Genomic DNA, 12,775 nt, shown 5'->3' on the forward strand with positions numbered 1-12,775 from the left:
AGAAGAAAATAATTCATACAGGTTTAGAACAACTTAAGGGTGAGTCAATTTTGAGTGAACTGTCCCTTAAAAGGTTTTGAGTGTTGTGCAGCAGTAAATGAAGAGGATACAGCGCAGTCATGGCCCAGTAGGCGATACAGACGGCCAGAAGCACAAAGGTGATGATGGGGTAGAACAGAGCGGACATGATGTAACTGATGGCCCTGCAGAGACACACACACACACAGATTATCAGAGCAGCTGTTATTCTCTCTGCACAGTGCACACACATGAAGTCAGACAGAGATACAAACAGAGACTCACCTGCTGCCCTCTCTGAGCAGAGCGATAGCAATGCGAACCCGCTTTCTCAGGAATATGAGTATTAAGACTATGGAGAATTCAGTCAAACCCAGAGTCACCACTAAGAGGAACAGAAGAACACATGAAAGTAATTGGTAACATGTAACATGGAAGTAACGCAGAAATTCAAAGCCACGGAGTGCAGTCAGTTACTGAAGACCGAATCTCTTACTGAAGACTAGCCATGTCTGACTGAGCTGTAAGTAGACGTGGAGGTCAGTCTGGAAGCCGATGTCAGAGATAGTGACGTCCGCTCCGGGGGTCTTCCTGAGAACAGTGAACTCCCAGTAACAGTGCCAGATACCTGCAAACAAGAGAAGGATGTGTTTCACACCGCAAGAGTCCAAGAAATGACCTGTTTCACATTGCGCAGAACAGATATTCAGTAAATCCAGATGATAAAATCTGTTTATGTTGTACACAATTTTGGGTTTGAGATTATAATTATCTGTGAAATGTGACTTAATTTAATTTAAAAATTAATTGTGATGAATTAAATGTAATTACATGCAAATTTGATTTCTCGACAACCTTGTTTGTAATTATTCTTGATAGTCAACATCCATTTAATAATTTATGGCTGTTATAAAGGAAAATACTCACTGTAGTAATTTATGTTCAGAGCTGCGGTTGAGTTACACAATAGAAATGCTGCCAGAGTTAACACAGTTTGCACAAGTGATTGTGATGTTAAATACGCCTTAAAGTCATTAAACAGTATTTGTTGTCATTATGACTTGCAGGGCTCTAGACTAACATTTGAGAGCTTCAGAGATTATAAAAGGAGCGCTCTTTACTTGCTTTCTGTGTAATTCAGCTGCAATTTGAAGAAAAAAAAGTTTTTGTTTTTCATAAGATTTTGTGATTTATTTTTCCTACTTCATACTTCAGAACAAAAAATGCCAAACTTTGACAAAAAAAAAATATTTTTATTGATGATCTGATATTAATATAATATAGTGATTTTATAATGTCTAAATATAAATTAAAAGCAAAACGTGTGAAAACAAAATGTGGGATTGGAAATGGCTAAAGTGTTCCTCTGCTGCCATCTACTGGTCACAGAGGTCATTTTATGTCTTTTTATTTTTAAATAAAAGTTTAAATAAAAGTGTTAGTTTTCCTACATCTTGAAACTTTTAGTTTTACAAATAGGGACAATCTTTGAAGGATGAATAAATAATGTTTTTTTGGTCTTCACATTAAAAATAACATTTAAATTGTACCAGCTCTGAGCTCACGCTGAGCTGTCTATTGTTGGTCAGAGCTGAAAAACATCAAATCTTTGATTAATAGAAAGTTCAAAAGAACAGCATTTATTTTAAATAGATTTTTTTGTAACATTATAAATGTCTTGAGTGTCACTTTTGATCAATTTAATAATATAATAGGCCTATGAATATAATTATTAATTTCTTTCCAAAAATCTTAATTATTTTTTTTTTTTTTACATATATTCTATAAATACTGACCGTAGGCCACGAGCAGGATAACAGCGATGATGATGAACCAGAGGAGGAAGCCTGCGGTGAATCGCAGCAGCAAGATGAAGATCAGACTGATGACCAGCGCTATGACCAGCCCTCTGTCACATTGAGGAACTCATGAGCACAGAGATATAGCATTTCTATACTGCAGTACACACATTTAAAAGATTATTACAAATAACAATAACTCATTCATTGGTTTTTAGTTATAATGTATATGCACCACATTAAAGGGACAGTTCAACCAAAAATAAAAAATCATTATTTATGGAAATTATGCTGAGATGAAAGGCTACTTACATCACTATCCAGTACCAACATCTGGCATAATCCTGCACAATCTTCATTCCCACCTCTTTGGCCTCATGGATACTTGTAATACCACTGAAGGGAAAATATGTATTTATAAGCACAAGTCATAAAAAATACATTAGATAATAAAGGGCTCAGAGTTTGTCAAAAAGAAGCTTTTACCACATCAACTACTTCTAGAGCATTTTGTCTCATTAAATAGTGAAGATTATATACATACTTGGCTGCATCTCTAAGTTCAGTCACACTTCTGGCTGTGTCCAGTGCATCTTTGAAAGCAGTTTTGTTAGCTACTGTTAGGGTGCCATTTCTGGTGATGAAGTCTGGGAAGCAGCGCTGTAAAACTTTCATGTAAGTGAGGAAAAAAGAATGATCAACTGCTACAGGAATAATAATAATGATGCTCAAAATCAAAACAACCTAAGTAAACAGCAACTCATTTCTGATGCAAATTAGCCCATATTATCTAAAATGTAACCTGCCACTCACTTACAGTTGTGGTCAGAATTATTGGCACCCCTGGTAAATATGATCAAAGATGGCGATAAAAATAAATCTGCATTGTTTATCTTTTTGATCTTTCATTCAAAAAATGCGAAAAAGTACTTTTAACTTTTTTTTCCCCTCCAAAACACATTGGTCACAATTATTGGCACCCCTAAAAAAATGTAAGAGTACAATATCTCTGAAGTATATTCTCATTAATATTAATTGTTTTTAGCACACTAGGAATATGAAATTGTCTAGCTATGACTTCCTGTTTCACAGTATATAAATATGAGGAAACACAAAGGCCAAATTCCCTTAATCATCCATCACAATGAGTAAAACCAAAGAATATAGTTCTGATGTGCAGCAAAAGATTGTTGAGCTTCACAAAATAGAAAGTGGTTGTAAGAAAATAGATAAAGCATTGAAAATTCCCATTTCCACCATCAGGACAATAATTAAGGAGTTCCAGTCAACTAAAGATGTTACAAATCTGCCTGGAAGAGGACGTGTGTCTATATCGTCCTAATGCATGGCGAGAAGGAAAGTTTGAGTGGCCAAAGACTCTCTGAGGATCACAGATGGAGAAAGCCTAAAAAAAACAAACAAAAAAAACAACCCCACATAACCACATGTTGTTTGGGAGGGTTTCAAGAAAAATCCTCCTTGCTCATTCGAAAACAAACTCCAGCGTATTCAGTTGTCAGACACGACTAAAACCTGACGGCCTCTGCTAGAAATCTTATAATGGGCCGTGGTTGGATCTTCCATCAGGACAACGATCCAATACAAACATCAAAATAAACACAAAAATGTGTTACGGAGCACAAAATGAAGCTTCTGCCCTGACCGTCCCAGTTCCCTGACCTGATGAGTGGAGTGAACTGAAGAGAAGAAGCACCAACATGGATCTGGGAATCTGAAGGATCTGGAGAGATTCTGTATGGAGGAATGGTCTCTGATCTTTTGTCATGTGTTCTCCAAACTCATCAGGCATTATAGGAGAAAACTCAGAGCTGTTATCTTGGCAAAAGGAGGTTGCAAAAAGTATTTAATAAAAAGGTGCCAATAATTGTGGCCAATGTGTTTTGGAGAAAAGCATTTATTTACTAATGTGATTTACCCCCCACTTTCAATTCTTTTACTTCAATGAAAGGTTAGAGTTTTAAAAAAAAAAATTTAATGAAAGATCAAAAGGATAAACAATGCAGATTTATTTTTACAGCAATCTTTGATCATATTTACCAGGGGTGTCAATAATTCTGACCACAACTGTACTTAAATATACTGACAAAAAAGTAATGAAAACAAGAGTATGTGTGCTTATTAAGCAGTTTACCTTTTTCCCTCATGATTACATGAATAAATGTAATGTCGGCAATAATGTAGGCAAAATGTCTCAGGTTATTGGGTTATATGGACGTAGATATTGTCCATAAAGAGATGCATGTCGACAGATTCAATTTGTCTGAAGAAGACACACGGGCATAGCCGGGGTTTGGCAACATCTTGTTCCCTTCTCAGGGAACTGGGTTACATACGTAACCTGAGACGTTCTCTTTTGAGTGGAACTCAACACTGCGTTTGGCGTTGATGTGATGGGAACATCAATTCCAACGCCACCAAGCCCAAGGCAACTGAGCCTACCCACAAGGCTTTGTATAGGCTCAGATGCTTGCTGAGCACAGACTGGACTTGGGTCAACCCTGAAGGATACAGGATCCTGGGGCCGGTTATATAAACCGGTTGTATAAAAGTTAGTCATCATTTTCTTTTCTTTAAGACTGTTCATAACTTTTTTAGTAACTTTCAGTTACATAAAAATGTAAATTGGCCTAATTGGATACTGAAAAGTAAGACTGACTGCCCCTTGACTATCTGCTATTGAGTCATACTAGATCTTTAGACATTGAGTGTGTTTACATGCACCCTCATAATGCGATTATAATGACATTTTGGCAATAATGCAATTAAACTTTACCTCATGTGAACGCAATACTTCTATCAAATTAATGCGATTAAGCTCTTAATCATAGTAACCACATTCGCATTCACATCATGGGTTCTACCGAATGCCCTGTGTTGTTCACACAACTTCATAAATGAACTCTGTGACATTATTCTGAAGTTTTCTCTTCTCCAAATCACTAAACTTGGTGTCAAAACAACTCGCTGCACAGTCTCTGCTCTGTATCTTCATCCAGACGGCGCAAAGAACACGATGGCAGTGTATCGAGTATCACGGCGCCAAAAAATATCCAGTACGTCCATAAAAATGTAACGTCCATGCTAAATGCCTATCTGAGCGTGGTATTACCACACTTATTAGCAAATAATCAGAATAGTAAAAATTGCATGTAAACTGGAGTGAAGAGTTCTGCTCGTGTCATGTAAACTAATAGTCTTACTTTGATTATTAATCGCATTATTGGTGCACATGTAAACGTAGTCATTGTCTTAACATAATGGCTATATTTATCCAGCTGGCCCCTGGGGTTGAATCTGTGTCCAAACTAATGAACCTGATGTTTGTGTGTGAACAGGACCAGCCTGCTGCATCACAAACACCCTGTAAAGGTACACCCCACTCCTAGGGGAGTGAGTCGAGATCCCTATGGTGAAGCCATTCTGCATACCTCATAGGAGAGGGTCATAGCATCTGTAATCCAATGCAACATACGCTGCTTGGTGACCGCATTACCGGCCATCAAAGCATACTAGAAGCTGAGAGGATCAATGCCACTGGCCTGAGTGGTGGACATAGATCCTCAGAGCACAGACAGGGCATAGGAGGTGGAGGCTCTCTTGCTCCAGCATCTGATGAGGGAGGAAAGAAAGGCTGCAGAGTGACCGGCTGAGGAGCCGCAGGTACTTTTGGAATGTAGTCCGGTCTGGGGTGCAAAATAACTCTGACATCACCTGGTGCAAAATCTAAGCAGGAGGTGGCTAATGAAAGGCCAGGAGGTCTCCTACTCTCTTAAATAATGTTAATGCTAACAGCAGAGCCATTTGAGTCAGCGTTTTCTCTAAGACCGACTCCAAGGGCTCAAAAGCGGCTTCCGTTAAGGTTCCTAGGACCAATGCTATGTATCTTGCCAAGAGGGATCAAATACCAAACTACAAAGACCTTTACGGTGGATGTAGATACGTTCTTGAAGGAACTCCAGCACTGGACCAACCGTCAGTTAACTGTGAACCCAGTTAACTGACGGTTGGTCCAGTGCTGGAGTTCCTTCAAGAACGTATCTACATCCATGTTGTCCACACCATGTTACAAAAAGTTGCCATTTCAGGGCATACAACTTGTCTCAGTGACCTCAGCCAAAAGACCAGAATCTATGAGCTTGTACCCCTCAGAGGCCAGACCTAAAGCTTCTAGATCTCCGGCCGAGGATTAAATATCGTCACCTGAGAGAGAGGATTTCTCCAGATCGGGATCTCCCAGGGGAGACCGTCCAGAAGAGACACTAGGTCCACAAACCAAACTCGGGCCGACTAGACGGGAACAACAAGAAGGATACAGACTCAGGCCTGGCGAGCCCTTGCAGGGGGATGGCCCTTATCCCTTGAGAAAAAGGCCAAGCTGATCAGAGCCTGCGAATGGTGAAACGCTTGCAATGCTGACAGTCAGCACCATTTTATCCCCAAGGACTGACCTAGCACGTTCCTCTCCCATACACATGATGATAAAGCGGGGGGGCATGGCGTCACACACTTCCTGTATCTCAACACTGATATTGTACAGTTTAACTCTTGACTTGAGACACACACACACAGGATTTCAGAGAAATGTGCAAAGCAAACATTCGGCTTCTGAAGACAAAGAAACTGTCGAAACGGCGTCTGGCATCTATTAATGTACTTGGAGATGCGCTACGCTAAGTCACGATGTCCATACATTGAGCCAATCAGATTGCCATGTTAAGACACATGCTTCAGACATCAGCTCACGTGGGAGCATTCCCCTTATAGCGTGAACGCCATTACACAGCATTGAGTTCCACTCAAAAGGGAGCGTGTCCCAACCATTTACTTTGTTATCAAAATGGGGGCATACAATAGACTTTCTACAGAGCACACATACACACGTGGTGTTTTCATGTTTTATTGGGACATCCACAGACAAAGATATTTATACTGAACAAACTGTATATTCTATGCCCTAACCCTAAATTTACCCCTAACCCTACCCATTACAGAAAACTTTCAGCATTTAAAAAACAACAAAAAAAAAAACATCACTTAGTGTGATTTATACACTATTTCCCCATTTCCTCATGGGGACCAAAAAATGTCACAACAAGGACAAGGATTTTGGATATTGCCATCCTTGTGGGGGCATATTGTCCCCATAAACGTAGGGTTTACCAGGACACACACACACACAAACAGTGCTTACATGGTCGGCTTGGCACTATCACTGATGGACAGTCCTCATCTCGCAGCACTTGTGTCACAGACTGCAATAAAAAAAGAGCTTTCCTTAAACAACTCCACTGTATGACAGCATACAACTCTATCAATGTTAGCAAGTCAGTTATTTGATAAATGACTCCTCGCTATTCCGAGGACCCATTTTCATCCATTATGGGTATGAACATTAGAAGATAAGACATAGTAACCAGTGCAAAACCATCAGTCTGACATCAGCTGGAGCATAACATTCTTTAAGATAAAGTTCACTACACACTTATACAGAAAAACAATGCTCCAGCAGCCAAAATGGCTCTTGAGAATGATGTCTTAAAAGCACTGAAAGAGCCTGTGGATTTATTCTTGTCAGAAAACAACTGGAAAACAGAACTAAACAGATGCTAAGGCAGTGGTCTCAAAATATAAAACCTCTTCCAAAGGGTTTTCCTAGTCTAAATTAATTCATAAAGACACCCGAAGGAACATTTATTGCTCAGAAGTTGCACTTGTAAAGCTGGTGAGATATAGTATAATGGATATGTAAGCAATAAGGTACGAGAGGCTGTGCTGTATCGTGAATAAGTCACGACTGAAGGGCGTTGTTAGGCACGACGCGAAGCGGAGCGGAGTGTTTCATCGTGAATAAAACAGCTATTGACCAATCAGAATCAAGGATTGGAACTAACAGTTTTATAATTGGAAATATATACATTATTGTTTAAAAGTTTAAGTAATACATTAAAGAAATACATACTTTAATTCAGCAAGAATGCACTAAATTGATCCAAAGTGACAGTAAAGACTTTTATAATGTCACAATGGTTTACGTTTAAAATAAATGCCGTTCTTTTTACCTTCTATTCATCAAAGAATCCTGAAAAAGTTTCTACACAAATATTAAGCAGCACAATAGAAACATCAATAGAAAATAATTCTAAGATACTACTAGAAATGAAAAAAGACACATCTTTTGACAGAATACACAGCTATAAAATGAACATGGATAATATAGATCAGAGAAATCAGTTTGGGAGGGATTTGATGAACAATATTATTTCATAGTTCATATTAAAACATCCAACTTTTGCAGACTTTGGTATCTTCTCAAATGTAAGTACAGTCTGTGACATGTACTGCAGCGGAGATCTCTTCTCAAAGGTCTCTATTAGCTCAGTTTGATAAACTATAAAATTTCCAGAAAGTTTTATAGCCTTTTAAATTTGTCACAGGGTCTTCTGAAAACACACAGAAGGGATAGATAGCTATTAAACAGTTAACATCAACGGAATTTTATTGAGCTCTTTTTCAGTTTGTTAAATCTAATTGGCATTGTGCATTTATTGAGTTCATAGCAACTCTTCAGCATGCCCGTGTGATTTACCTTTTTGGGGTTATTGAAGCCTGGCTTGCAGAACTGTTTATAATAATCCCAGTGGCTCTTGTTGAATCTATAATGGAGCTGCATATCTGTGTACGTTGCAAATCGATCTGGGCACTTGGAAACACACATCTAGAAACAGTTTAGGTTAAAAAAATCAGTTCTGCAAGGGCAAGATTAGCAATATAATGACAGTATTAGTGATGAACAAGTGTATTACCTGAGTAGTAGGGCACTGGAGGTTTATCAGGACAGCAGGACTGGCACATTTCAGTATGTTGAAGTAGAATAATATGGCTTTCTTTCTATGAAGGAAAATGAATTATAGTGTGAAAATGGCAGTATTTTGCCAGTAGGTGTCAGTGGAGCTATTCGGCTGTGTCTATGGGGGTGAAATCAATGTTTTAAGCAGCTTTCCACTCCAAACATTCAGTTGCAGTGCTTATCACACGGTAAGAAAACTCCTCTCAGTGTTGCTTTGTAAATCTCAACATATTACCCTGATTCAACACTAAATAATCATTGTCCTCCAGCCTAATGAATAACTGAAATGCTGAGATAATTTTTTATGATATACAGATAAAAACTCAGTATCCAATCATTTTGTCTGGGCAAGGAAAAGTATTAAGGGCTTGTGTCAGATTCCCACTATACCCATAATCCCATAAGCCACTGAGGGCATCACATCTCCTAATTATGAACTGCACAGATCCAAATGCTTCCAATCCACCACCGAGTAAACATCTCTCACACTACGGCTGTACAAACACTCTTATCAGCGAGTCCCAGCTCCTCTAATGAGCATTTCTTTATTTCCCCCAAGGTTATGTGCTGCCAATCAATCCAAAACATCACAAAAGGGAATTCGGCACAAAAGCATGCGATGTAAATTTTAGAAGGCTTAAGGATTAATGTTGTGCTTTTGGGTATAATACATAAATACACGAATGGAAATGGAAGGTACAGTTATGTGTAATAATCAGAATATTCTAATTGCATGGTTGGTGAAACATGTTTTAATTGGATGGGGTGTATTTTGGCCCCTCCCACCCAATCTTATGATTGGCTGGTGGTGATTCTGGCACTTACGCATTTGGTGTGCCCTTCTGTCCACAGAACTGACCCGCGCTGTCCGTTGGGTAAATGACTTTCCTTGGGTCCCCATGAATCCATGCTACAACAAAGAGGAGACATAATTAAATGAATTAATTAAAGAGGGAAAAAAATCCCAAATGATCTTTACAGGGATCATAGTGTATAATGAAATATTGAATTTTCACCAGGGAAATAAAAGAGTCTACATCCCAAAAACAGCTCAAATGCCCCTCTCAGCCCTTGCGGTCATTCTCTAAGTCTATACTTTGGTTACATAATGCTGTATTAGATTGTAGCAGACCAGCATTTTAACCACACAATTTCACTTCAGGGACCTATAAAGTAACCAGCTATCTAATACATCTATCTCATGAGCGCATATTAATGACTTCATTTGACAGTATTGCTCGGGATGATTAAATATTCGAGTATAACTGGAGAATAATTGATTCCAGGTCTATTTTAGGATGAAGTCACTATAGAAACAACCTAGTATCAAAGTCTGTTTGAAATCTCTTTGATATCGCTAAATTAATTTGCTAAATTAAACTACTGTGACACATCTGTCCCTGGCATTTTTCAACAATCAACTCACACACACACAAAAAAAAATCTTTTTTTTAAAAAATAAAATGTTTTTTCACAGAGGCATCTGTTGACGTAATTGTCATCCACATTCTACAGGCTGCTATATAAGGTACTAAAGATGCTATTTCTCTGTTCACAAGGCAAAATGATTTTTGTCATCTGAAAATTGTTCTGAATGAAACTGAAAAACAACTTAAAAACTCTGCATGCTACAGCTCCATGTGAAGTAACCTGCTGAGCAAAGGCTATTAGAGTTGTATTTCACAGAGCTGTGAAATGAGATTCACACCACAATGCCTCGCTTTAATGCTAGGATTAAGCTGCTGTGACAACTTTGACCTTAAAAAAAGTGCCAGTACATGCATGCAAAAAATACTAGCAGCAAAGTTTTGCAAAAAATACGGCATGCAAAATGAATATTTCAAAGTGAAGCTCTTTATACTCCAATATACATTAAGATGCAGTAACCACAATGAGCAACATCGGTTTCTGCACTCATAGACTATAGCAGTCACGAGACACTGTGTCTAGAGGATGATGTCATAGGTGATTTCATCCTTTGCCAGTAGCAGAGGGAGATTTGAGTGGTCTTTTTTTGGGAGGGGGAGGGGGAGGGCAGCTCTTATAGGGGTGACATCATTCTTCTGCCAGGGGCAATATGAAGTCATAGCATTATTGCTTCCCATTAGTGTCTGCACAGACCCTGCAAAATGAGGCTAGACCACCGTGCTACATGCTGTTCATGCTGGATGGGATCATCTGAGTGATGGAGAACTTTGCAGATTGTGAGTCAGGATGTAAGGCATTCACATTCAATGCAGGTGTGGCTTGACTTGTCTACTGTGCCATTGTTCATAGCCGTGTTTGGAGAAACAGTAAAAACTCACGCCACTGTATTTATCTCATATCTGGTGGAGCCTAAAATCGCTCTTTAAAAAACACAAAAAACACACACAAAAAAAAAAAACACAAAGCAAGAAGAAAACAGAAAAAAACACACAAATCAAAACATATTAAGAAGACACAAAAATACAAACAAAATAAAATTTTGTTAAAATAAAAATAACAAAAAACACAAAAAGCAAAAAAACACACACAAAAAAACACACAAAAGAAACACAAAAAAACAAAACAGAAAAAAACAACTAAACAATAACTGCTGATTATCGCTAAGTAAACTCGCAATTGTGAGATAAAATGTCGCAATTATCTTTTAAAATGTTTTATTCTGTGGCGGAAACAAGCTTCCATTGTTTGGAGCCTAAAATGTATCTCTCAAAAAAAAAAAAGACAAAACAAAGCCAGAAGAAAACACATAAAAAAACAAAAACAAAAGAAAACACAGAAGAAAAAACCCCCCACACAAATCAAACCAAATTCAGAACGCAAAAACAAAAGAAAACAAAAATTAACAAAAGAAAACAACAACAAAAGAAACACAAAAGCAAAAAAAAAAAACAACAACAACAAAAGAAACACACACAAAAAAAACCCAGAACAAAACAAACTACTAAACAATAACTGCTGACCATTGCTACATTTGTGATTTTTGACTAATTTAATAAAGTTTTATTAGTTATCTCAAACTTTTCATATTGTCACAAACTGCTCCGAGACAAGAAGGTTGAGGATCCAAATGCAGTTATATTGAAATGGTAATCCACAAGGCAAAAACAGGTAAGAGGTCAAAAACCAGGAACATGGAAAACAGTGGAAACGCTCAGAAATGCAGTGTTACACGTACAACTAACAAGACTTTGCAGAGGCTAACAGAATGAACCGTGTGAGCTAAACAGGATAATGAGACACAGGTGAATGTGATAATGGATGATATTCTGGGCAAAGTATTATGGGGAATGGAGTATGTGGATGTGTGGTGAAGTGCCCTCTGATGGTTATCCCGGGCACTCTCACTGGTGATCGTTACACATATTCTAAAATGTATCTCTCAAAAAACAAACATAAAAACAAAACTAGTTTCAACTAGTTGTACACAATATAAAAAAACGTTGTCAGCCGTATAACAGTCAAACAAAGCTTGGAGAAACAGTATGGCCTCATTTAAAAGTCCTGCCACTGTACTTATTTCATCTCTGGTGGAGCTGCGCCCTACATCTACAGCAACCCTTCAAAGTGACTCATTTCCTCTTCCAGCGGGAACATCACGCTGTGAAACTAGCGGGCATCTATGTATGAGGGCTTTTCAAACAAGGGCTCTCCGTGCCCCTGCCTCGCTTATCAATTATGCACCTCAAACGCGATCAGCATTTGCTGTGAGGGCATGTGTGTGTCAGCGTGGCCATCAGCACCAAGGCCTGGGTGTACAGTACTATAATGTCAGCAAATCTACAAGGATGATCCCACAGCGTTCTAATGTGAATGAAGATCAAAATCATTCGATGCGACGAAATTCTGGCATTTCCCAATTCAGACCCAAGGTATTTTTGTCCTTGAAATAAACAGTATCTAGAACAAAGCCATCCCTGTGGCAGTTCTTCTTGCATCAGCTTCTCCACAGTAAGAAGAGCATAGAGTAGTATTAGCATTAGCGTTAACTTTAGCCACGCTTTGAAGTGGAGGGAAAACTGTGGAGGAGCTCCTGGTGGAGTTGAACATCATAAAATATTCATGTATGATCTTACATCAGAGGAGCTGACAAGGAATGCACAGA

At 38.5% G+C, this 12,775-nt stretch overlaps 1 protein-coding gene across 2 annotated transcripts in view; it reads right to left on the reverse strand.

Moving 5' to 3' along the window:
- The window catches only part of slc44a5a (solute carrier family 44 member 5a), an 83,237-nt gene that overhangs the window by 9,379 nt on the left and 61,083 nt on the right, over positions 1–12,775 (reverse strand). For both annotated transcript variants that reach the window (XM_084120813.1, XM_084120814.1), the window contains exons 4-13: positions 9,511–9,595; positions 8,642–8,726; positions 8,425–8,553; positions 7,030–7,090; positions 2,362–2,485; positions 2,130–2,213; positions 1,815–1,927; positions 515–646; positions 304–403; positions 111–203 (exon numbers count right to left, since the gene is read on the reverse strand). In XM_084120813.1, coding sequence (XP_083976939.1) covers positions 111–203; positions 304–403; positions 515–646; positions 1,815–1,927; positions 2,130–2,213; positions 2,362–2,485; positions 7,030–7,090; positions 8,425–8,553; positions 8,642–8,726; positions 9,511–9,595 — 1,006 coding nt within the window. The remainder of the gene's footprint in view (positions 1–110; positions 204–303; positions 404–514; positions 647–1,814; positions 1,928–2,129; positions 2,214–2,361; positions 2,486–7,029; positions 7,091–8,424; positions 8,554–8,641; positions 8,727–9,510; positions 9,596–12,775) is intronic.

The sequence above is a fragment of the Abramis brama genome (genome assembly GCF_963993115.1).
Source record: "Abramis brama genome assembly, chromosome: 7".
In the NCBI taxonomy this organism is placed as follows: Eukaryota; Metazoa; Chordata; class Actinopteri; order Cypriniformes; family Leuciscidae; genus Abramis; species Abramis brama.